This window comes from Bactrocera dorsalis, chromosome 3, assembly GCF_023373825.1.
Source record: "Bactrocera dorsalis isolate Fly_Bdor chromosome 3, ASM2337382v1, whole genome shotgun sequence".
In the NCBI taxonomy this organism is placed as follows: Eukaryota; Metazoa; Arthropoda; class Insecta; order Diptera; family Tephritidae; genus Bactrocera; species Bactrocera dorsalis.
In genome coordinates this window covers 38,267,135-38,291,909 of record NC_064305.1, presented here as the reverse complement: position 1 = coordinate 38,291,909, position 24,775 = coordinate 38,267,135, and the positions used below count along the sequence as shown (strand labels likewise).

General features: G+C 35.4%; 1 protein-coding gene across 2 annotated transcripts in view; it reads left to right on the top strand.

The window, feature by feature from the left end:
• The window catches only part of LOC115066614 (uncharacterized), a 317,677-nt gene extending 300,353 nt beyond the window's left edge, over nt 1-17,324 (top strand). For both annotated transcript variants that reach the window (XM_049452080.1, XM_049452081.1), the window contains exon 9: nt 14,165-17,324. In XM_049452080.1, coding sequence (XP_049308037.1) covers nt 14,165-15,719 — 1,555 coding nt within the window. In that variant the 3' untranslated portion in view covers nt 15,720-17,324. The remainder of the gene's footprint in view (nt 1-14,164) is intronic.
• The last annotated feature ends 7,451 nt before the right edge of the window (nt 17,325-24,775 follow it).

The window sequence follows — 24,775 nt, the reverse complement described above, 5'->3', positions numbered from 1 at the left end:
GTATAATATAGTAATATGATATTAATATGATTTATACCCAATGTCCGCTTGAGAGAATTTAATTTTTCGGTTTCAATATTTTGTTCCTTACTCATTCCTCTTTCATAATAAACTCGTCCAGTCAATTATTTAAGAAAAACCTTATAATTAATATTAGGACTATTGGGTAAAGTGAAAGCAGCCAGAAGAAACTACTAACTACTATTTAAAAACAATACATTTCTTCTTATTTATAACTAACATGTCATAACATTTTAGTATAAGAAAAATTTCAGTACAAAAACGGCACATGTTTTCGGTGAACTATACGGCATTTGTTAATAAAATCTTTGCGAAAGCTGTTTGAGCCTCTTATGTTTGTATGCATAGGAGTATACTTAGATATTTTAATGTCAGTAGATTTTTTTTCGAATATAACAAAAATACTGTCTTTCTCATACTGTGGAACTTTGTTTTTTTACTTATTATTATTTTTTATATATTATCAATTATGTCATAACTTTGTACTTTTTTTACTGAGAAAGAACGGATGAAATTTTCGAATCATTGGTACTTCAAGAGAAGAATGTTTTACAAATGCAGTATAGAATCACAAGTTTTATAAGCAAAATATATTATTTAAATATTCATATTTTAGCAAAATCGTTTGTTTATATTATTGCTGTTTTACGAATCGAAATACTTTTCTATGTGATCTCTAGCAAGCTGTTACTATCCTTTTTTTATGAAAACATATATTTTCCATTAGCACACTTTGTATCTCATGTACTGATTTTATGTTAATACATTTCCTCATTTAAACACCTAGCAAATGTAATTCTCAAAATACTTTCACACCACTACAAGTAAAATAGCATCGATTATGTCAATGCCTTGGGTTGTGTGAAAAATTCCAGCGCACATATTTTGCCGCTACTCATGTTACAAGCCTAGGGGGTATAATGTTGCCGTCGACTCAGTTAAGTTAACCGAGAGGCACGTCAGTAGCTCTAAAATCTCAATAAATGTTCGCTTTGTGAAAATGTGGTGACTGCTGTTTATAACTTTACGCTTTTCGACAAGAATTTATTATGCAATTTCTTAATAAAGTCGAGAACAAAAGAAGATGAAGCAACAGTAACAGCCAAAGATACTTGAATGCAGAAATTCACTGTAACAATGAAAAGTGTGTCTCAGAAAATAGTGAAGTATGTAGCAAGATTATTTGATAGCCATTTAAGTTAGAGTTAAGCGAGCGTGCCACCAAGCGACATAAGTATTTGTGTGGATGGGCACAAGTAAAGCCCGCCTCGATGCCACAGCAATCTAAACCACAAAAAGCTTAAGTTAAGCTAAAGCAGATGAAATACTGTGGGCAATCAAAGTCAGAGTACAGAGAGAGAGAGAGAAGAGTGGATGGGCCACAGGCAGCGCAATGGCATTCAAGCAGAGAGCAAGCTTAACAATGTAGTAACAATTCACATTAAACGCGATTTTCAGCAGTTGGCGGAACAGTTCTTGTTGTTGCATGCAATGCAAATCAGTGTTGCACAAGTGTGCATTGCCAACAGATCAATGTGCATAAATACATAAGTCACTTTAATTTGTATATTTAGGTTGTGTAGTTGGTTTAAATGCCGCTCCTTAGTGCAAGTAGACTGATGCTCGCCCGCCTGTCTGCCAGCATTGGGTGTTACTCCACTGTTATCTTAAGTATTTTTTAAGAGCTTGATAACTTTTTTTAAAAAAAACGCATAAATTTGCAAAATTTCATCGGTTCTTTATTTGAAACGTTAGATTGGTTCATGACATTTACTTTTTGAAGATAATTTCATTTAAATGTTGACCGCGGCTGCGTCTTAGGTGGTCCATTCGGAAAGTCCAATTTTGGGCAACTTTTTCGAGCATTTCGGCCGGAATAGCCCGAATTTCTTCGGAAATGTTGTCTTCCAAAGCTGGAATAGTTGCTGGCTTATTTCTGTAGACTTTAGACTTGACGTAGCCCCACAAAAAATAGTCTAAAGGCGTTAAATCGCATGATCTTGGTGGCCAACTTACGGGTCCATTTCTTGAGATGAATTGTTGTCCGAAGTTTTCCCTCAAAATGGCCATAGAATCGCGAGCTGTGTGGCATGTAGCGCCATCTTGTTGAAACCACATGTCAACCAAGTTCAGTTCTTCCATTTTTGGCAACAAAAAGTTTGTTAGCATCGAACGATAGCGATCGCCATTCACCGTAACGTTGCGTCCAACAGCATCTTTGAAAAAATACGGTCCAATGATTCCACCAGCGTACAAACCACACCAAACAGTGCATTTTTCGGGATGCATGGGCAGTTCTTGAACGGCTTCTGGTTGCTCTTCACCCCAAATGCGGCAATTTTGCTTATTTACGTAGCCATTCAACCAGAAATGAGCCTCATCGCTGAACAAAACACGCGCGCGAAACACATTTCGAACCGAACACTGATTTTGGTAATAAAATTCAATGATTTGCAAGCGTTGCTCGTTAGTAAGTCTATTCATGATGAAATGTCAAAGCATACTGAGCATCTTTCTCTTTGACACCATGTCTGAAATCCCACGTGATCTGTCAAATACTAATGCATGAAAATCCTAACCTCAAAAAAATCACCCGTTATTTTAATTAAAATTCCGACAAAGATTTATGTGACATTTTGTCCTTAACTTGAAAACAGTATTACCTCCTCAAGTGACTGAAAGTTTCTATGTATGTTGAGTATATAGAAAGGCGATAGTGTAGTATTGGGCACAGACTGTGTGAAAATTTATGACTCGTTTAATTCTACTTTACATATAAATTCTATGATTATAGTAGTTTCATTACTGAAGTTAACAGTTAGCAGCAGTAATATAAAAAATTAAAGAAAACGAGGCAACCCTTTCAAAACACATTCGTACGGAGTTGACACATTGATAACTCTGTGACCGAAGTTTTCTGTAATAATATCAACTAACTTTTGTATAACAATAAGTTACATTATTTTCATTATAACAAGAACGAATGGTAACTTCAGCTGCATCGAACTACAATGCCCTTCGATGTTCACTTTTTTTCTTACAAAACATTAATTTTGCAATAATTCAAAACAAGTTTTCCGTACAAATAATTGATTTCGATCCTTTGAGCTATTTGTATAGCAGCCATATGTTATAGTAGTCCGAATAAGCAGCTTCTTGTCAAGAAAAGGAAGTGTACAAAATTTCGGATCAATATCTCCAAAACTCAGAGACTACCTTTTATCTTTATACTAAAGCACTTTTCTCACCCAAAACAAGTAAGAAAGGGCCAAGTTCGGATGTAACAAAACTTTTTAGACTCTCGTGAGGCAAAGGAATGTAAGGAAGTTTCGTTTATATTTTAGTTAAAAGTAAGAAATATAACAATATTTATTATTATTTATAATCATAAAAAGAAGATATACTGTTTAGATAAACTGTTTAGAAAGATATTTTTCTTGATTTTTATTAATATGTCTTCATATTAATCGATAGATTCGGATTAGAGTCAACCGAAAGTTCGAAAATATTAATTTTAAATATCTGGGGGGTTTAAAGAAGTATTGACTATATTATTTCCGAATTTCACATATTTGGTGTCAATGTCCTTGAAATGCTATAGTCCAATTCCGACAAATTTTGGAGACCTTGAGGGTACTAATTGTGTCAATTTTAATCTGATTGTACTTGTGATTACTTTTATTAAATTACAGTTATGTAACTTAATTAAGTGTTTAGTTATGGCTCTTTTTTGTACACAGGTTATCGCTTGCAGGAACAGATGGACAGACAGATAGACAGTCACCCGGATTTCATCTCGTTTTGCCATCCTGATCATTTATCTATATTTATCTCTATATCTATCTGTAATAGATTTAGATAATACAAACAATCGTTAGGTGAACAAAACTATTATACTCTGTAGTAGAATATGTTTATATGTAAACTTAACTCTTTCACGCATTGGCCATTTCATATAAACTCCAATTGGTTTTGACATTCCCGCAGCTCGTCTCTCTTACAGTCTAGACGCTTTAACTAAGTTTGTTCGAGGAAGAAGTGTATAAAGTTTGTAAAATCGTTTGTTGTCATCGTTGGTTGGGCAAATATTCACTGCTAAAACTGCTTTTAAGATTATCTGTACATTTGGCTTGGGAAAAGTTGAACTCATGTAATTGGTAATTCTAGTTTTGTTCCTTACTGTTGTTTATTGCTACAATTGCTACCTGCTTGCAAAACTGCTGCTCGTGGCCAGAAATATTTGCAGCCGCTGGCATAAGTGTGTATAGTATTGAGTCAGCTGGCACTAAGTATTTCATTTTTTAATCAAAGGTTTTCTCTAATTTTTTAGTGTGCCGGCTTAGTTTTGCGGTTGTGTTTACAGCCAAGAAGTTCTGGCGGTGACCACTATAAAGTTTACGGAAGAAATTTAAAACAAATGCAGTGAAATTCCTCATAACCGAACACCCACCGTTGCAGTGACTAAGAGAGCTGTGCACATATGAGGGCGTGCCAAAAACTTGTTTCTGGAAGCCAGAAACTGCAACTCAAAACCACATTAAACTCATAAAAGCGAGCCGATGTCAGCCAGGAATGTCTTATATTCCCATTAGTTTCTAATAAACCACCGCGAACTAGAAAACCAGAGAGAGACAAAAACTTTCTGAAAACACCTAAGAATTCAAAAAAGCAGAAGAATTTTCAAATTCGATGAAATCTTTTCCGTTTATATGTGATAATATGTACGAAATATTACCAGAATGGAGTCCAGGTCCGGTCATGTGGACGTACTCATTTCTGATTATAGCTTTTCTTTTGGATATACAAGTACTAATAAGTAAATAATACTAAAAAGTTTGTATTCATGAAATTTGTCTGGTTATGGTAGATGCCCAGCCATGAGAACTTTCCGCGACGGAGAATCGATATTTATTTACAAATATGAAAAAATAAGTGATATAATTTTTTAAGAAAATCCAATAAGTTAAGGTTTGTTCAAAAATATTATTTTATGAAAATATATTCCTAACGTAGAATGTGCCACTGGCGGAAATTGTAATCGCTTACCAAAATCAAAATATTAACCAACAACTTGTTAAAGTCAATAATTTTTAATTTTTCACTGGTTAAAATTATAAAGATGCATAATTCAAAAATAATGCTAAAAACAACACTGAATCTATATTTGCATGTACCTAAATCTACAAAAATTTGCGAATAAAAAAGGAATTGTGTTTCGAAAACTTCCTACAATTCGATAATGTAAATGCCCCTCACTAATCCACTCGTTTCTAGAAAGTGTAGTTTATATCACATGTACAGGATGGTGCAAAAGTCAGAAGAAACTATAAATTTTGCAATCGACCTCTAATGTCAGTTCTGTTTTGACATTTGTGTAGTAAATACATGCGAAATACACATACATAAATAAACAATGGTACGCTACTCTGCGTGCCACAACGGATATGCTGAAGGATGCAATTCCCGGGCGCCCAATCTTCCGTTTTGGCGACTTGCACAGGCTAGCAAAATCCCCTGATTTGACGCTCCAGACTTCTTTTTGTGGGGCTTTTTGAAGTTTATGTCAACAAGCCTCAAACTCTTGCAGCTCTTAAAGATCTATCGCCGGAAGTTCTGGCCAAAGTGATGGAAAATGCCAAATGACAATCAACAGTGGTGGCGGCCATTTATATGATATCATATTCTCGACTTGATGTAAAAAAGTTTTAAGGACCGAAAAAAATAATCCACAAGCAGAATCAAAGCCTTTCATTTTCAGTTTTTCATATTCCAAAAAAACATCGGAAGGTCATTTTTGCGCCACCTGTTATACGTATATTCGTATTTTTTAGATATTACACAGCCCTGCGTTTAGAACATTTTATTCATTCAAATCCGCTAATCTCAGCAGTAAAATTTATTACATCCCTTATGCTACTTCAATTTGGGTCACTAATATTTATGCTACGGACTCCGGTATTTACCAAATATTTTCAATTTCAGTATTTCAAGTTTTGCAATCTATGACTTCCAAAATACAAACAAGGATATTTATTACTTCTACAACCCTCCACTGCATCATGCTAAAGTTAAAATTCAAAATCCCTTGAAAAAATTATAATTATATTAAAATTTACACTACATTCCACTACTAGTATCTGGTAACAAGCACTTTTTGTAAGTTCCCTATAATACGAGTAAAATTTTTAGTTCCACATCTCCCAATCCATTCCCTTTCCCATACAATCTTCAACTCTTTACTGATAGATAAAAAGCATAATTTTAAACTAAATCAAATTCACCAGAACCAAACTTTCCAGTTGTAAAAACCAAGTTTGCAAAATTGGCATCTAGAGGGCGAATATTTTTTATAACCGTGCAAATTTACAAAAAGCAAAAAGTACAAGCGAAATTGCAGCAATGAAGAAAATGAAAAGGGGCCGAGTAATGACACTATGAGGTGATCACGTATTAGACTGACTTTATATGAACAATTCTTCTCTTTGAATAATATTTTATACAATATTTCAATATCACTAACTACATAATTCTGCATTGTATTAATTCATATATATACATTAGGGTGTTTTTTTTTTATTGAACTATTAATTTTTTTCAGTCCCGTCACAAAATTTCCTTGGAAATACCCTAAAAATAATTCCCTGAAAATTTTAGCTCTTAATATAACACTCCAGTGGTCGCGCCCCTTTTTGTGCCGTTAGTAGTCGCGCGTACTACATGTGTAGAACATTTTAGACATAAGGGTTTGAAACGAAATATTTGTAAATAAAAAAATTTGTTTTAATAATAATAAGTAACAGTTTATTATAAAACCAAATCAACCAAAAAATATTCATTTTAAACATATTAGGAACTTAAAATCAGACTTCTTGCGAATAGTTATTCGTAAAACGTAAAAGTATATACACAAGTGGTCTACTATTGTAGTACGCGCGACTACTGGAGTGTTAAGAACTGGACCAAGGCCTGTAAAAATGTTCCAGAGAAAATACACTACAATCGTGAGTTTTTATCTTTAAATTCCTATAGATGAGAGGTATTTTATGGCATCGCCTTGACTTTAGACGCATATTTCTTAGAATTGTTCACTCTACAAAACTGCCCAGTGCAACAAACTCGTAACTCACACCGGTGAGGTAGTACGGAGCTCTAAACCCGATTTTTGCAAGAATTTCACATTTTTTTGGATATATCTCGTAAAGGACAGGAGCTGTAGAAAAAATTTAAATGACCAGTTTGTAGGAAATTTTATTTGCTATAAAAAAAATCCGAGGTCAAAATCGCTATCATTAGTACTTCTCGAGTTATTCAGCTTTTTAAGTAGGGCTGTATGCAATTTTCATAGATTTTTTAATACATACCATCTATAAAAATTCAATAAAGCCTTACTTAAAAAGCCAAATATCTTGGAAAATCGGGTTTAGAGCTCCGTACTACCTCGCCAGTGTAAGTTACGACTTTGTTGCACTGGCCACTTTTGTAGAGTGAAAAATTCTGAGAAATATGCGTCTAAAGTCAAAGCGATGCCATAAAATGCCTCTGATCTGTAGGAATTTAAAGATAAAAACTAATGATTGTAGTGTGTTTTCTATGGAAGAATTTTACAGGCCTTGGCCCAGTTCTTAATGTTAATATTAAGGGCTAAAATTTTCATGAATTTTTTTTAGGGCATTTCCAAGAAAATTTCGTGACGGGACTGAAAAAAATTAATAGTTCATAAAAAAAACACCCTAATATACATATATACGTTATGTACTTCAACTGTAACTCGAAACCGCTCAGTATATTTTAATGAAATTTATACAGCTTTTAGAATACATAATAAACTCGGGCCTGATAGAAGGATTTTTATTTTTTCGAAAATTTAGATTTTTTAAGACCAATTAACTGTTGATTTTTTCCCAAAAATTTAGAAAAAAATTTCCTTAGGCTGCCATTTTGATAATTTTAAAAACAAAAAAGTCCTTCGATCAGGCCCAGGATTATCTATTTATAAAACTAATTTTTTTGTCCGATTAATTTTAGATGAATCTCCAATGACTTATGGTTGTCACCGCAAGTACCTTTTTTTGGAACTGGGTCAACACAAACAACTATAACTTTGGAAATAAATTTTTTTTTTGAAAGTTTCGTGACTTCAAGTCAACACATCCTATAATAATGCCATATTACTACTTTTGTAAAATAACACGATTTAATAGCAAAAAGAAAAATACTGAAAATTCTGATTTTTTCGTGCCTCTGACTACCCCTAACCCCTTAAAAGTGAAATGTAAAATGGGAATGCAGCATTGCAATATGCTGCTTACATATTGCAATCGGTGACCTAACATCCCGACCCCGTTGAAAGGCATTCCAAACAGGTAGAATTGCCAGCTTATGAATTGGTGGGCAAATGATTATCTTCGTTGTTCGAATGTTCACCACACGAAAATCACTTTCGTCGTTGTGAATGACCGCTGAAATGAGGTGCTCTCGAATGCGCAAATATACGTTGACTGGTCCGCAGAAGTCAATATCGCCAACGTGCAAAGGGCCAAGATGGAGTCAATCGCTCGACAGGTAACTGTCAACTGTAACCCATTACTTGGTTCATCACCTTTGGCTGGTAACGTACATAAAGTGTGCATGGTGCGACGATTCGTCTCGCTAAATTGCGTGCAATGATTATCTAAAACTTAAGTATTATTAGTGCTACGCGGAGAGCGTAATGATAACGAATTCTCGTTTGCTTGGCAACAGCATTGGGAGTTTCTTTTCTTCTGGGATATCTGCTGAATCAAATCGACCTCCAATTTTGAGTATTTGATATCCTTCGGTATACTCCAAAAATGGATTTAAATAACACAATGGGCCACTTGTCGTTAGATGAATTCATTAGCGCAATGTATATGTTATATGTTCCAAATTATGCAAAATAAGGCGTGATGCAACTCATATGGTGAGAGTATTGATGATTCATCAAGTTTTGCACTATGTCGACAAATATTGACGAAACGAAACATCCAAGCTATTAATCGAAGGCTGCTAGTGTAGATACTTCGCTGATTCACGATTTCCAAAATGTTCATCTTCAGCCAATGTAAGACTTTTTGTGAGCTTGTTCAAAGAAAAACATTAAAAGATGAAATTGTTGGTTTGATTTTTGCTAAAAAAGTTTTTCCAAGCCCATTCGATATTCTGTGGCAGTGATCCATCCCAATCCAATTTCAGTAGCCACATTTTTTGCAATAAAATTTTTGAAGTTTTTGAAGTGTGTCACAATCGAGTGGGTCGTAAAGTGACGATGTAACAGAGAGGATGGAACGTTTTGTAAGACGACCAGTGAGTCCTAGTTTTGCTTCAAATGAAAAAATAAAACAATCAAGATTTTGGTTCCATTTTAGTCCAAGTGCATTAGTGAAGAGGAATTTACGTTTAAAAGAGTCGTCTTCTCTAAATCGATGATGATTAGAATGTCATTTTGTTAATTTAAACTTTCTTATTTCTAACAATTCTGTTACCTCTTGCTTTATCTGGGAGAGTTTGTTCAGTGATTTTTGAGATATAGTTCGACAGAAGGCGTCCAATACGACTCGAAGTTTTGTTGTTGTACTTGTTGGATTAAGAACACAATGATGTTGTATTAAATAATGCAGTTCCCTGAGATTAGGATTCTTTACAATGCTCATAAGACCCAGGCTCTGGTAGTCGTTCATAAATTCAACGCACTGTGCTGTCAGTTGTGTTGATTTGGCTAATAGACATTTTTCTGCATCAAATCGTCGCAATGCCGTAGTGTATGACTCGCCCAAACACGTCAGATCATCCTGGAAAGGGAGTTTGACAACTATTCGTAAGGTCTTCTTGACACGGTCGCATTGTGTAAATGATCGAAATTCTGTTTTTCATAAGTCCAAGCCTCTGGGATGGTAGTAACTTCTTTCAATTTCCACAACTTTTCCAATTTTGCATCTAAAGATTCATAGGCTTAAAATAAACAAGATGGCTTAGATATGTTGTAACTTCCAGTCTTATAGCGTGCCGAAATGATTCAGCCTAAGAGCCTTTTTTGCAAGATGTGTAAATTACACCCAAGTTGTATTTGACCTACAGATAAAAGACTGAAGAACGTTTCAGTACCCAGCAACATGCTGATTATCTTTGGTATATGAAATTTAACATCAGCGAATACTATATTATTTGGAGTATTCCATGTTGAAATGCTGATTTCCGCATCTGGTTGATAAGCAATGTGCGATGTAATACAATAATTTAATGGAAGCTGGAAGATGGTGACTTGCGACTTGATGTTAATTGAGGTTTTGAATTTAATATTTGTTGAGGACAAGCCGATGCTTTGAACTTCTAAGTTTGTTTGTTTCTTGGCAGCAGCAACCTTTACAAAATATCGTCTGCGATGAATGTGTGTATGTTCGGCTGCCTCCTGTGTAATAAATAGTTGGCCTGGAGTAGAGCAAGAAATTATGTAATCTTTTGGTTAACTCCTTGATTTCGGAGTGGAGTATTTGTTAAAACTTTGAGCTAGCGAAGTACTACCATGCCTCCGGATCGGTTATTTGAGTTACAAGAATAGCCAGAAGTCATATGAATCTAAATCAAGTGAATACGGTGCTTGCTCAACGATATTTGTTAAATGTTTGGCCAAAATTTAACACAAATACCTTAAAAGACTTTATAAAATTCGACAAAGACTACTGAGGTCGACTGATGTATGGGAAATTTGATTTCACATACAAGTGCACAGGTTCCACATAAAATAATACAACAAAAATAATACATGATTGGTATATTGAAAATGTGCAGTATATTATTAGCAAATCTACATTGAAGCGCCACAAAATAAAGTCAGCACTTGTCCACATGTGTGTGGATGGTGCGCTTGAACGATGGGGCGATCAGCAAACGGTGCAACACAGTAATTCAGATGACAAAAACTTTTTCAATTACGGGCACAGACGTCAAGCGAGAGTATTGGGGCAGCATAAAGCTGTGGAGGAAAGAACTTGTCGCTTGTATGTACATAGTTATTATGGAGCAGACTTGCAGCGAAATCCTTGGACTGCAGCTGAGAGTATATATGTGTGAAATAAAATCGGTGTGAGAACGAGTGCGTGATTACGAATGCCCTGGAAAAAGGTAGCCTGCGTTGTGAAAAACTCAACTTATATGAGCGTGTTTGTGTAAGTCTCTACAATAAAATAAATCTGTCCGTGTGTGAGCTTACAAAGCTAACCTAACTAAATAACTGAAAAAACATACTCACATTGCAGATAAAAATGGCACGAAATGGAATTAGGAAACGTAATGAAAAGAAAATAATAATAATAACAGCAACTTAGTTTAAGTCGACTTTTGTGGGTAATGATGAAAGACAAGGCGCAGCAGCTAAAGCTTTCATAAACAGGCTAACAGCTGGGAAGCTCGCAGGTAGACAAACAGTCAAACACAAAAATATCATTTTTAGTAAGCCACTACAACTGAAACTCAAGTAATGTTCCGTAACACCCACACACACACACACACATGTAAAAATGCCTGATATTCTGCCAGCCTTTGCGAATGTTTGCGGCCAAATAAAAATATATATAGTAATACAAATAAAGTTTTTGATTGAAAAAAGTGCAGACTAGATGATTTCTACATAATTATTTCGAAAGATCCAGATGTTCCACCTTTGAGAATTATTTTTAAAAATATTCTAAGAAATTGATTTTTCCCATGACTCTGAAATTAGTAGGAACAAAATACGCTTATTTCCAAAATTCCACACATACCGCTGAGAAAATTGCATTGGCATAAACAAAAAGTATGTACCGAAATCCTCAACATCAACACTCAGCATGCCCACTACAGCTTACCAATTTAACTTCCACATTATTTGCATGGCTCACACCATGTCAACTCAATTTGCGAGCACAACAAAAATATTTACAGTTGCTACGTGTAGGCTGCATAAATATGGCGTGTAGAGAAAAATAAGTTGTTTAGCCTAGCAAATATCTAGCAAGTAACACATTTGGAGTAGGAGTTTAGTACTAAATACTACCTAGAAAGAGTCGTATGCCTGCTGCATATCCAGGGCTGCTGCATATCCTCATAATCTGTAGGTAAATTCGACTGTCGTGCGACGTTGTTCATAAAATTTTGTGCTGCAAAGGCAAAGGATTACCATACCCAAAGCCAAGAAATATACACACACAACTAAATACATATGTATGTGTTTCCATGCGGTCTGATAAGCTGCCTAGCTGCTTAACTGTCTAGCAACCACCGTTAGCACCTGTAGGCTCAAGAGTGTAGGCTTAGGGCCAACACAAAGTGGTCTAGCCCTATGTTCTATTGTTGGGGACAGAAGAAGCGACTTTGAGCACTATATAATTCACAGTAGAGTCTAAACGGACTGAGTGGTTATACCCTAGCACATAACCGCCGACTCACAATTACCTTACATACATATACATATATAAATTTGGGTTGATACTTGTATCACAGGTTATAAAATTTCATTTTTAAAAAAACGTACATTCAAGCCTCCTTGCGCTACGTTACCACATCGTCAACACTTTGACGTTTGGTCGTGCTAACTGGCTTTAGCAGTATTATCGTATTCGTTGCTGTTGTTCAGACGGCCGGTTACCAGATTTCATACTCTGCCATATATTTCGGACTTATTGCATATTTTTAGGCATTTGAGCGTAGTAACAAGGTGATGTCATAACAGGTGGAAAAGGACATGTTGAACATAAGTTGAGGTAGATAGATGCATTTGCTGCATTTAATTATTATTGTATTAGAGATAGTGCGGCAACGATGGCACCAAATCAAACATGTTACTTTAGGAGAAATATAAATTAATTTTATTTAAGATTTTCAAGACGCATGAAAACTATTTCCGCGATGATAATTATATTAGTCACAAAGTTTAAATTAAGAAGCCATATTTCGAATAATTTACTTAAACTCTGGTCTTTTAAATTGAATAATGTATAACTCAACAGGCAACATATGGATTACCCATAGATATTCGTATATAACCCCGTTCAGCTATGCCCTTCATTTCTTCTCGATCACGTCAAAGTGTCCCCCTTTAAGGCAACAGGTAGGTAGGTAGAGTAGATTCCCAACTACTTACCTATGATTTTGAAACCACCAGGACTAAAATCTTCTTTTATCCTGGATCGATAATCCCGATTCGTTTCCTATATCTCCTTTATCTGTAATGACATCGAATGTACTTTTACAGGAGTAAAAAACTTCATTGATATACCAAACCATTTTTGTTTCATTTAAAAAATTTTTGTAGCGTTCTTATTGAAAAACGCGCTCTTAAAGTTGAGGCCATTGACTCCGAATGTCGGTAGTAAATTTTAATAATTTCGACTCGTTGTTGGATCGTATATATTTTCATAATGAAATGACAAACCTTACTGAAGAAATGTCAAAAGAGCGGAGGAAAATATGGCGTCGTTTGCTGTCGCTATCGGTCTACTTTTATTGTGCCCTATTGAAAAACCCTGTATATTCCTTGTTGTGAGCACACTCCTTGTCAGAACAACAAGGTTTTTTTTTATTAATTTATGCGATCTCCGCTTGGAAGGCTCTGCAGTAGTTAGTCTAATTTTGTTGAAAAGACACTACTTCCCACTCGGTTATCTAGTTTGAACCCATCCGTATAAATCCCTTTGTCCTTGCTCACTTCCCCTATTTTCTACTCTTCTAGAATTTAAGTTCATTTTTATAGATATTTTGTTTCCATTACAGTAATGAGTAACCCGAGCCTCTAGTCCTTATTTGGGCAGTATAAAGTGCTGTATCTGCTTTCTTTACTAGTGTGTATGTTTGGTTTTCAAGAAAGGGTTCTGTATAAAATTAATCCCAATTAGCTTTATGGCCTATTGTTAGCCTGGTATCATTTATTAATGGCGGCATAACTTCTGGGTTTTTGTGTTGCTGTCTGTCTTCTTTGTACCTTTTAAGTTCAGTCCGCACGATAGGATATTTGGGAATTTACCCCTAATCGATACAGCCGCATCAGCGTTGTCGACCGAAAACACACTGAATTCAAATCTCTCTTAACGTACATTATTTGGTTATGTTTTTCTGAACCCCAACTAATGTTTTATTTTTTCCTTCTTTGCAGCTTCCGCATAAATCGCATCGAGTCGCCGATACTCAAGTACGACGGTGACTGCGGTGAATCGCTGACCATTTACGATTCAGATCATCCCGATCCAGCGCGTATTATCAAAACCTTTTGCGATACATTCTCACGACCCATGGAGAAAGTGGACTTCGTGAGTACTAGTCCTTCGCTGTACGTGCAATTCGATTCGAAAACGGGTTCCTATAGTGGATCATCTCTCTATTATTGGGCACATTATGACTTCTTCAATAATACACGCTTCGGTGATCCAGTGCCGAATACGCTCTGCGATGAAGTTATGTATGCCTGGAAACATCCGGGTGGAAAAATTCGCTCACCAATGAATTCTTTAATCTTCAAACGCACCGGCGGGTCTGACGTACGCTGCCAATATAAGTTCGTGACTGATCGTCGACTATATGCACGCGCAGTAATCGAAGTTACCTCAGTGTCATTTAAGGAATTGCCGTATAATAACAATGCCTGCACGCGTTGCCATGAAGAACGTGTTGACAAGCTGGTTATTTGGGAGGAACGAGAGAAATTCCAGAACAATCTCGCCTGCTTCTGCGACAACATACCGCGGGCTGTGCGCGTGATATCCTCAGCGGATCAGATGAACCTGGAAATGATCGTACAGGGTCAACATGCGATCACGTCCTATTTCAAGAATCCCAATCCACTATTCGAGGCGTCTTATGAGTTTGCGCACGGTCCGCTATGTGGTCCCATAACGTTGGGGCCCTCGCCTGATGGTGAATTGGTGTTTCCGTATAAGAAAGCATTGGCGATGGCGGCAGGCCCAATGGCCGCCGTGCCTGAGCATCATTATCGTCGCGAAAAGTGCATTTGGGAACTGAAAGTAGCGGCACAACGCGACCTATGGTTGAATTTGGAAAAGGCGCGCTTCGGTGATCGTACCTGTGAGAGCGCTAAAATTGAGGTATATCTCGCCGGTCGCCTCGAACCTCGCTTCATAATGTGTCCGGAAAACATTTCGTTGGCGCGTGATCTGCCTATACTCTCCGCTGCGGATCTGGGTGCTCTCGGTCCCGATCAAGAACCGCTACCGGTCCTGATTCAATACACCGGCGACGGGCAGCCGGGTAAAAATGCCTTCCGTTTAGTTTGGACCGAACTGTTCCATTTGCCACGCAATCCCGACGGTAGTTTGGCATCGTCATTGCTGCAGGATGGCGGCTGTGATTTCCGTTGTCCCGGTGATACAGAGGTCTGCATACCGCGCCGCCTTCTATGTAACGGTGTTGACAATTGTCCGAATGTGACGCACATCTCGACGATGGCTCAACTAACGCGGCACATTGAGTGGAATTTGGAGCAACTCGGTCTGCTGCATCGCGCACATGCTTACAAGGATCTAGTGTTGCATGACGAGTCACCAGAAATTTGCCTGCGTCAAGAGCTAAGCGAGTTGCCATATGGAAAACTGATATTGATCACATTAGGTCTGAGTTTATTGCTGACGCTGTTCGTGGCGATATTATGCCGTATGTGTCGGGGGCCTGGCCACGCCTATCACAGCAGATACTAGAGGTACGAGTGTTGGTTGCATGGCAAACCGCTAGGCGCACAAGTGTAGCAGTTGTGTGCAGCGAGGCAGGAACAGCGTGAGCAGTATGATTCCGTTCATTGGCGGTAGTGTAGAAAACTTATGCTGTCGTGCCAAGGAAGCAAACTGTTTTGAAGTTAAAGAACAAAACATATATTTTTAGTGTGGCAATGTGCTAGATAACTATCATATATATGTACATGAAATTTTTATTTGTTTTTTGTTTTTTTCTTACATTTAAGTATTGTACCTTTTTGGAATACCCACTGAGCGAAAAATAGTTGCCTGCTAAGTAGTCATTGCGGGACATTAAATTAATAAATATATTCTAATTGTAATAGATACACATAGGCGAGTAAACAAATAAGTCGAGGTTGGACTTTTATATTTGCACCCCCAGTTTTGTTGGAATTGAAGTGTGTAAACCAAAAGCCAGGTTAAAATGACATAAGGCCTTTGACTCCTATATATGGTGTGTATATATGGTCCGACATATGATCTGTAGGCATTTCGTGACTTATCTTTTACAGTTGTAGGCCTTAGTATGGAGGGTTTATTTTTCACCAAAGTTAAATCTTTTATTTCTAAAAGTTAGTATGATTTTACTATTTTTACATTGAAGACTCACAAAAGCTCGAGCAATTTGATAAGTTAAACAAAAATTCGGAAATTGCAATTTTAGAGTGCCGATTTCTGTTTTGTCTGATGTCTTTATCGGAAACACCATGAGGCCACTTTAATGCATTCGCATGAATATCTAAACATTTCTTTTAGTTTATTTGTCATTAAAAGTTTTACTAGTTGTTTATCAGTAGTACTTCGTTCCTCTATTTATTGTGTCGAAGTCTACCATGCCATAATAATTTCTATCCACAACATCTATTTAGCTCGAAGAGTCTAACTTTGAGAAACTATAACTGTGCTCTTAGGTAATTCAACCATACTAAGCGCGCCCTCTCGAGACGATAAATACGTATTAGAAGCTGGAGAGTTTGTCACTACCCACAGTCTAGCACAAATAGCACATTTGCCCTATAATGATGGGCGTTGTAAGTAATCAATTAAAACCGAGTTATCCGCAAAATGCAGTGTTCTCAATAAGTATTGGCGTACACAAGTTTATATTCTTAATTTACCGTCTTTGACATAATGAACTGCCAATGACTCACAGTAGTTTGTGATTTTTAATAGACCACAATAAATATTTTGATATTATGAAGAAATTAGAATTTAATGAAATTAATTGTGTTGATAAGGGAGGAAAATACTGAAAAATTAACTTAGATTCATTGTAGAGATATATAATTAGTAAAAGATAATAATAACTCTTTTTAACACTTTTAGTTATAGCATATATTCTTCCTTTACAGTATAAATTTGTGCTTTCTGTCTTATTATTTTCTTTGTTTAAGCCAATCAAACCGGTGATACAACGTGTACCATCAATTTGCACGTCCGTTGGTTAGACTTTGTCTGAATATGATATTAATCAACTCGAAAAACATTAGAACTCGTATCAACAATTTCATTGAAACCTGTTCTATTACTTTGTCTACAACAAGAGTCATACATTTTGTTTATTTTGTACCCTGGTTAGGTTCACTTAAAACAGGTACACTTCTATCGCAGAAACTCACTTATACGAAGTAAATTAAAAAATATAATAATGTTGGCTCTCTGTAAGGAAAATATGTCACAGTGTGTTAGGAAGTGAGGAAAAATTCACCATAATATTTATATACGTACAATTGATTTTAGAAAGAGCAATACTATGTTTTCATATTTTTATTTTCGGCATCTCGATTTATGATTGGGTACATAATCACGAAAATCATGTTCGAGAGACTATTTGTTTCGAATGATATCGATATTTACTTTCAATACATACTCGTTTATAACTGAGAATACCGACGGAAGCTTCAGAAAACTATAACCGATTTGGTTTTCTATTAAGTTTGTAAAAACTTAAAAAAAGGATGAAATATGAAAAAATGGCTGAAAACATTCAGATTGAACCATCTTTGTTAATAAAGAAGAATGATACATCTGCTGTCTGTTGAGCATATCGAAAGGTTAGTTTTATTCATAATCAAAATAAACTCATTTATAGGTTATACCTTGCAACGTGCGAACCGGTTGTTTTAAAAACTGTTATTTTTATTTCTTCTATCATTCATCACCTAGTTCAGATATATAAAGTCTTTGAAACTTTAAATCCTAATCTTGAATTTATTTTTTGTGTTGTGCTTTTTTGTGCTAGTTTTCTATTAAACCTTGTAAAGATGTACGTTTGCAGGAGAAACGTTTGCCTGAGAAATTATAAGCCCAAAACTAAAAACATTCAATTCGGTTATTGAATGTATAAAACAAAATTCTGAATTGAGAATAAAATTGTAAAAACCCCACTAGAATTATATGAAAATAAAAAGCAAAGGAGAAGAAGAGAAATATATAGTTATAGTCACTAAGTGGTATATAAAATATATTACGTTTAAAATGTAAGCAAAAACAAAAACAATTAAACGAGCACACAAGGAACATAAGAAAAAAACATAAATAAAAAAATTGCATAATAAAAGGATTGATAAATAAAAAGTATTTATAAAAGTAAAAAAATATATAGTATATATATACAAGAACATATATATAATGTATTCTTTTAGAATAACTATGTAAAATTAGTAATAAAATGATTTCAAACAAATTAAAAATTATAAAAAATGTTGCTTTAACTTAGTTGCTAATGGCGGACGGAAATGTATCGAAGTTAACTGGAGATTTTTTATTCTACCCTTCTTTATAAAACTTCATTTTTCTACATTTATCAGCACATAAAGTAAGTCCTGCGTCTTTAAGAAGTGAGAAAATCGTTCAAGACGTAAAAGTCTTTCGCACACAGTTTTACTTGGCATAATTACATACATATGTCGTCCAAGTACACTGAAACTTCACCTGTGTTGAGTTTCGAGTGATATAATTCATTATGGATTGAAATACGAGTATGTTCGGTGCGAACGCGATGATTTTTTAATTTCGATTTGGTGATAACCCATCCGAAGGTAAAGAGTACTAAAATTTTTATTATTAGTCTTCCAGGTTCGGCGTGGGAATATCCAATATTTTCGAGACTGTTGGCGAAAAGTCCATGATATTCATACATTATGATTTCAAAATGTTCGTTTTCGGTTTTATTCACACTTTCAATGGAATTAATTTGACGTATTTGTTCATCACGACATTCACCGCTTTTGATTATAAATCACGTATTTGTATCACATAGTACATCCTTACCGAGAAGTACATTTTCAGAAATAAGGTCATCATTGACTACCACCATCTCTATTTCGATTTGATTATCAGCAGTTTTTAGCATTGTATTTTTTTATGGGTGGAGACGTATTCACCTCCATTAAAACCATGTAGAGTCGTCAATTCGTTTTTCAGGTTACCTACTTTCCTAGTGAATGTTTTGCGCACAAGGGTGAGAGTGCTACCCGGATAGGCGAAAGCATTTCTACAGTGTCCATTTACGCAAACAATTTTTACTATACCCTCGTTACCACTTTCTGTATGCACATTATTTGGATTAGTTTCATGAGCATTATTATCCGAGATTTTATTTACTTTCGTGTTTTTCTTTTCGGGACTGTCGTCTGTTTTATGTGTCGTACGCAGCGTTTGAAAAACTACGCTACTCCCGTAGCATTTCATTTTGCTCTTGATACCGCTCTCACTTTGTCGGGAGCCACAGCAGAGCCTTAGCATAACAATGTAAAAGTATGTGCTCTACTCTGCTCCGAGTTTTGTTTGGTAAAAAACTATAGCTGTAACGAGAGCAAAAAATTAAATGCTGCGCTATGCTCTGGTGTAGCGGTAGCAAGAAATTGGGAGCGGTAGCAGATTAGAGCTAATGAAAAATTTCATGTGCTACAGCTCCTGCATGTGTTTGTTGTTTTTATATGTATATCTACATCAGTGATGCCCAAACGCACACTACCAAACTGTGTGCTTGTGTTGGAGTATGAGAGAGCTTGCTGCTACACCCAAAAAAAATACAAAACTTTAGTATTAATTAATATAAAAAAATTTTAAAGTGATTCGACAACTTTTACAAAATTGTGAAATTAATGAAATTCCTTATTAATTTTTTATCAATTACAAAAATAAAGACAAATCACGTGTCAAAAAGAAATTAAAATTCAAAAAAATTTTAATATTGAATTTATGTTGAAGTTTTCACCTAAACGGCTGTATCAAAAAACTAAAAATCAATATTTTCATGGTTTTGAACCAAAATTGTTAATCAGCGCGTACATACAAATTACATGCGTAGCAGTCAACAGTCGTTGATCAAGTGATTTTCAAATGAACATTAATTTTCCACAATGTATAGAGAGCGCTTGACTAATACGTGTGAGCGAATCAGTGAGAGAGCAATAAATTCGGCCGCCCGCGGGCTAGGCAAAGCGCGTCACTGATCTACATATATATATATAAAAGAAAGTTGTGTTCAGCGTTTGAAAAACTGCCGTAAGTGTCATTTTATATGGTTTTGCTTCTGCTTCTGCTTTTGTAAAAGTCAGAAGTCGCAGTCGAAGCATAGGCCAAAATCATGAAAGCAACGAAAAGCAAAAATCATCAGTAGGCCCCGCTTCTCGTTTTCTTACTTCTGATTTGCTCTTGCTTTCAATCGTAGCCGAAAGTCGATGCTGTGGCAGGTGTCGGCTTTCGGAAGTCGTCAGCAGTCGAAGCCTCAAAAAACGAGGCATTCGACTTATTGTTGCTTTTGATTTTTGATTTTGACGCTGCTGCTTTCAATTAGCAGCATACATACAAATGTATATTTTAATGATTAAACCTGTATGTACATATCAGAGTCCTGCACGAGTAATTAAAAAAGTAACATGTTAGCAAGCGGCGATGCCGATGCGGCGAGTACACGCTACGTAACGGTACTTTGGCATCGTGGGCATCGGCATCGAGGGTATCGGCATCGCGGGCATCGCCGATTACTAACATGTTACCAGTGGTCGGCATTTCTTAGAACAATTGTGGAAACTAACTTCACACGTACGCTTACGCTCTATCGCAGAGCCGCTCAAAATTTTTCATGCCTATACTCGGAGTATAGGCAAGCAAATGCAGTCGAAGCATGTACGCTATGACGCTAATTCTGCCAGCGTCAAAAATACACTCGAAATACAGGAATTCAGTTTCGAATAAGCATATAGAGGACTTAATGTGAATCAAAACTTACGATCTTGAAGTCGATATGGAAAAAATCATGGAAAGTTAAAAAAATTAACTTAAAATTATTGTTGTTCTTAATTGCTTTTTTAATCAAAAACCATAATTTTTTATTTTTTTCTAAATTTTTAATAACAAAATAACCAAATAGCACGATTTCACTCAGTGTACTAAGCAAGCGCGCGCACACAATCATACGCTAGCAGATATCAAATGTGTGATTGTATGCGTTGGTAAATAAATTGCGCATTATTTTGAGCGGCTCTGCTCTATCGTTCAGTCGTTGTCGAGCCAGCAACGAATTAACATCATGTAAGACTATAGCGTTTCATTTGCCATTGACGATACCAGATAGTAATCGTACGATGCCACGATGCCGCGATGCCGATGCGCAATGTTACCTTCGCATCGTGGTAATCGTCAGAAGTGTTACTTAGTAACGTAATCGTACGATGCCTACCTTAATCGTGCAGGCCTCTGGTACATATGTATATTAAAAAAAGACATTATAATTATAAATTATTCATCTTCATCTTCAAAAAGATGCCAGGTGTCGATGGCATGGTCCAAAAAACTTACATTTAGTTTGATCAACAATATGTCCTCAAGAACATCCTGGCTTAAGCGGTTGCGGTAGGCAGTAAGCACCAGTCTGAGCGCGGAAAATGCTCGTTCGATTGATACCTGTTATAAAATAATCAAAAGAATAAAAATGCTTCCATTAATTACTTATTCGCATTTTACCTGAGTTGGTGGTACAGCATGACAAACATTACTTATGGCGGTGTACTGCTTTTCCTTCCAATAAGTTAATACGTCAGGGTCAATCCTTTGATATGGAAGCTGGAGATTTTCAATCTTAGAATAAACATCCATAGTACTGTTTCCTTCCGTTTGAACCCCTTGCGATAGGTATGCCTCCAACAATGCGTCTTCTTCATCAAAAAAGTAATTTTCCATTTGAGTTTTGGTGGAATTCGGAGTTGGGCACATATTGCCAGTAGGGTTAAAACTACATAGTCTGTCCCAAATGGATTTCAAATGAATGATTGCGTAATTTTTTTGTTGCAAGGACAATATATGCTGAAACCGGGGATCCAAAAACAAGCACGAATTTGCAAATTTGTTTTTTAACAATATTTCAGTTCGTTTTTCTATAGAACTTACAATTTGATTTCCAATCGTTTTTGTTAATTGCTGACTTGATTTTCTTACTACTATTTTCTCTGTAGATATTTTCAGCTTAATGATCTTAAGAGCTGTTTTTTGTTAACTTAAATTTTTTTTTTTTTGCACAAATCGATTTTATGCTGTTTGATAAGATGCGTTTTTAAATTAGACGCTCTGTTGTTTTTAAGAGAGTTTTTGCATATATTGCATATGGCTAGACCCTCAGCTACTTTGTTCTCAAAATAATTCCACACTACACTTGGTGTCATAGCTGGTTAGGTCTTTCTCTTGCTGCAGACTTAATAATATTTACAAGTAATCTTAAAAACGACCAGAAACAGTCAAGGAATTGAAAGCAGCAGCGTCAAAATCAAAAATCGAAACCAACAATAAGTCGAATGCCTCGTTTTTTGAGGCTTCGACTGCTGACGACTTCCGAAAGCCGACACCTGCCACAGCATCGACTTTCGGCTACGATTGAAAGCAACAGCAAATCAGAAGCAAGAAAACGAGAAGCGGGGCCTGATGATGATTTTTGCTTTTCGTTGCTTTCATGATTTTGGCCTATGCTTCGACTGCGACTTCTGATTTTTACAAAAGCAAAAGCAATTGCTTATTTTAGAATGTTGCACACAGTCGAAGCACCGAATAGCTTATATTTTGCGACTTCTGCCAATTCGAGTGCAGTTTTTTATACACTGGTTGTGTTAGTTACACCATTTATAACTCAAGAACAACTAAACCGATTTGGCTGAAAATTGGTGGGGAGGTAGCTTAGAACCAGGGGAAGGATATAGGACACTTTTTATCTCTTTATGTTAAAATTCAATATGACTTATAGATACAAAAATTACACAGGTCAACAAAAAATTAGACTATAACTTTAAAGCAGTAAATTTCCATTTTTAGATCGTAATTAGATGAAAAAAAATATATGCCATGAAAAAGTCTGCTTTTTTTTATTTAGGAAAACGCTTCAACGTTTTTCTTTTTAATATGTGGTTTTAATTTTTAATTGAAAATGAAATAACTTAAAGAAACATTTTATTATTTTTATTAAGTTTAAGTATCAAAATAATTTACAAAAAAGTAAAAAATAATTTAAAAGTGCACACTTTTACTTATTCTTTTATGTTCCTTATATACCTATGTTCATAGGTACTATCTCTTAATAAACCCCAAATATAATCTCCCATCGTGTTTTCACTATATTGGCCTTGATAACGTTGTTCGAAGCTCAAATGTCCCAGTGAAAACGTTCTCCTTGCTCTACTGAATACGCTCCCATGTTGTTTTTGAATTTATCTAAATGAGCATGCAGCATATGTACTTTTAATGACATTTTGCAGCTCATGGTCTCAAAATTTTTTAGCATATTTTCAACTAGGTTTTCGTAGTTTTCGGCTTTGTTATTTCCTAAGAATCCAGACACGATTGCTTTGAGACTGTTCCAACTCGCTTTTTGAATACGATCCAGCAACGTTGGAAAGTTTTGATCGGCGAAAATCTGTCTAATTTGCGCACCAACAAAAAACCCCAGCATTAACTTTTGCTTCGGATAACTTCGGGAAAATTTTTTTAAGTATTCAAAAGCTTCTGAGATTTTATCCAGTTTTTTAACAAATTGTTTCATCAACTCTAACTTATTCTGCAGAGGCGGCATTAACACTTTTTCTGCATCAACAATTGGCTCAAATTTTACGTTTTCTTTTCCGATACAAAGCTCTGTTCTTTCAGGACACGACCGTCGAGTATAATGCTTAGCATCTGCTCTACTATCCCATAAGCACAAATAACATGGATACTTTGTATATAATAATAATAAAAAATCTCACCATTTTGAAATCTCCAATTAGCTGCCAGTAATACTCTCAATACTTTACAGATTCAATAAAAATTTTAACACTTTCATAATTTTCTTTAAAATATACTGAGTGAGCGATTGGAAGAGCCGTTATGTAATAAAACAACTTTTAAGCTTTTGGTAGAACTATCAATGAATAAACGCCGTTCGCTAGGAACAAGAAATATGTCAATTTCTTCGAACAAATCTTTTTATGTCATTGCAAAAACAAAGTGCATCTTCTTTTGTGAAAAATGTTGAGAATGTTTCATGCCTAGTCCGCTGATCCGATATATTAACATCATCAAGCAAATTCCATTGTTTTAAGCGAGAGTCTAAAAGCTCTGCTTTACTTTTTGGCAAATTTAAATCTCTATAACTACAAGCAACATGTTAAGAAAACGTCCGTTCGCGATTATGGTTTTTGAAAAATAGAATTCTTTATTACCAGAGTTTCATGGTTTAGCCTAAAATTTAACCTAACATCTTAAACTAGTGCTAAGTACGTACATATATAAAAAAGGGGAAAGTATATGTAATTAAAAATAATCTGGAAAATTCATAGTAATTGAGTATTGTAATAAATTTGTAATATATGATATTTTTAGTAATATAAAAATGGTAAATATTTTACGTAATATAGAAAACATTTTATTATTTATTCAATTATAATCTAATTTACTTTATTAATATATTTCTTAAAATATTTGGTTTTAGATTTATAAAGTGACGCAACAAGTGCCAAAATGATTTGCATAGCATTTTTTGTGTGAATTAT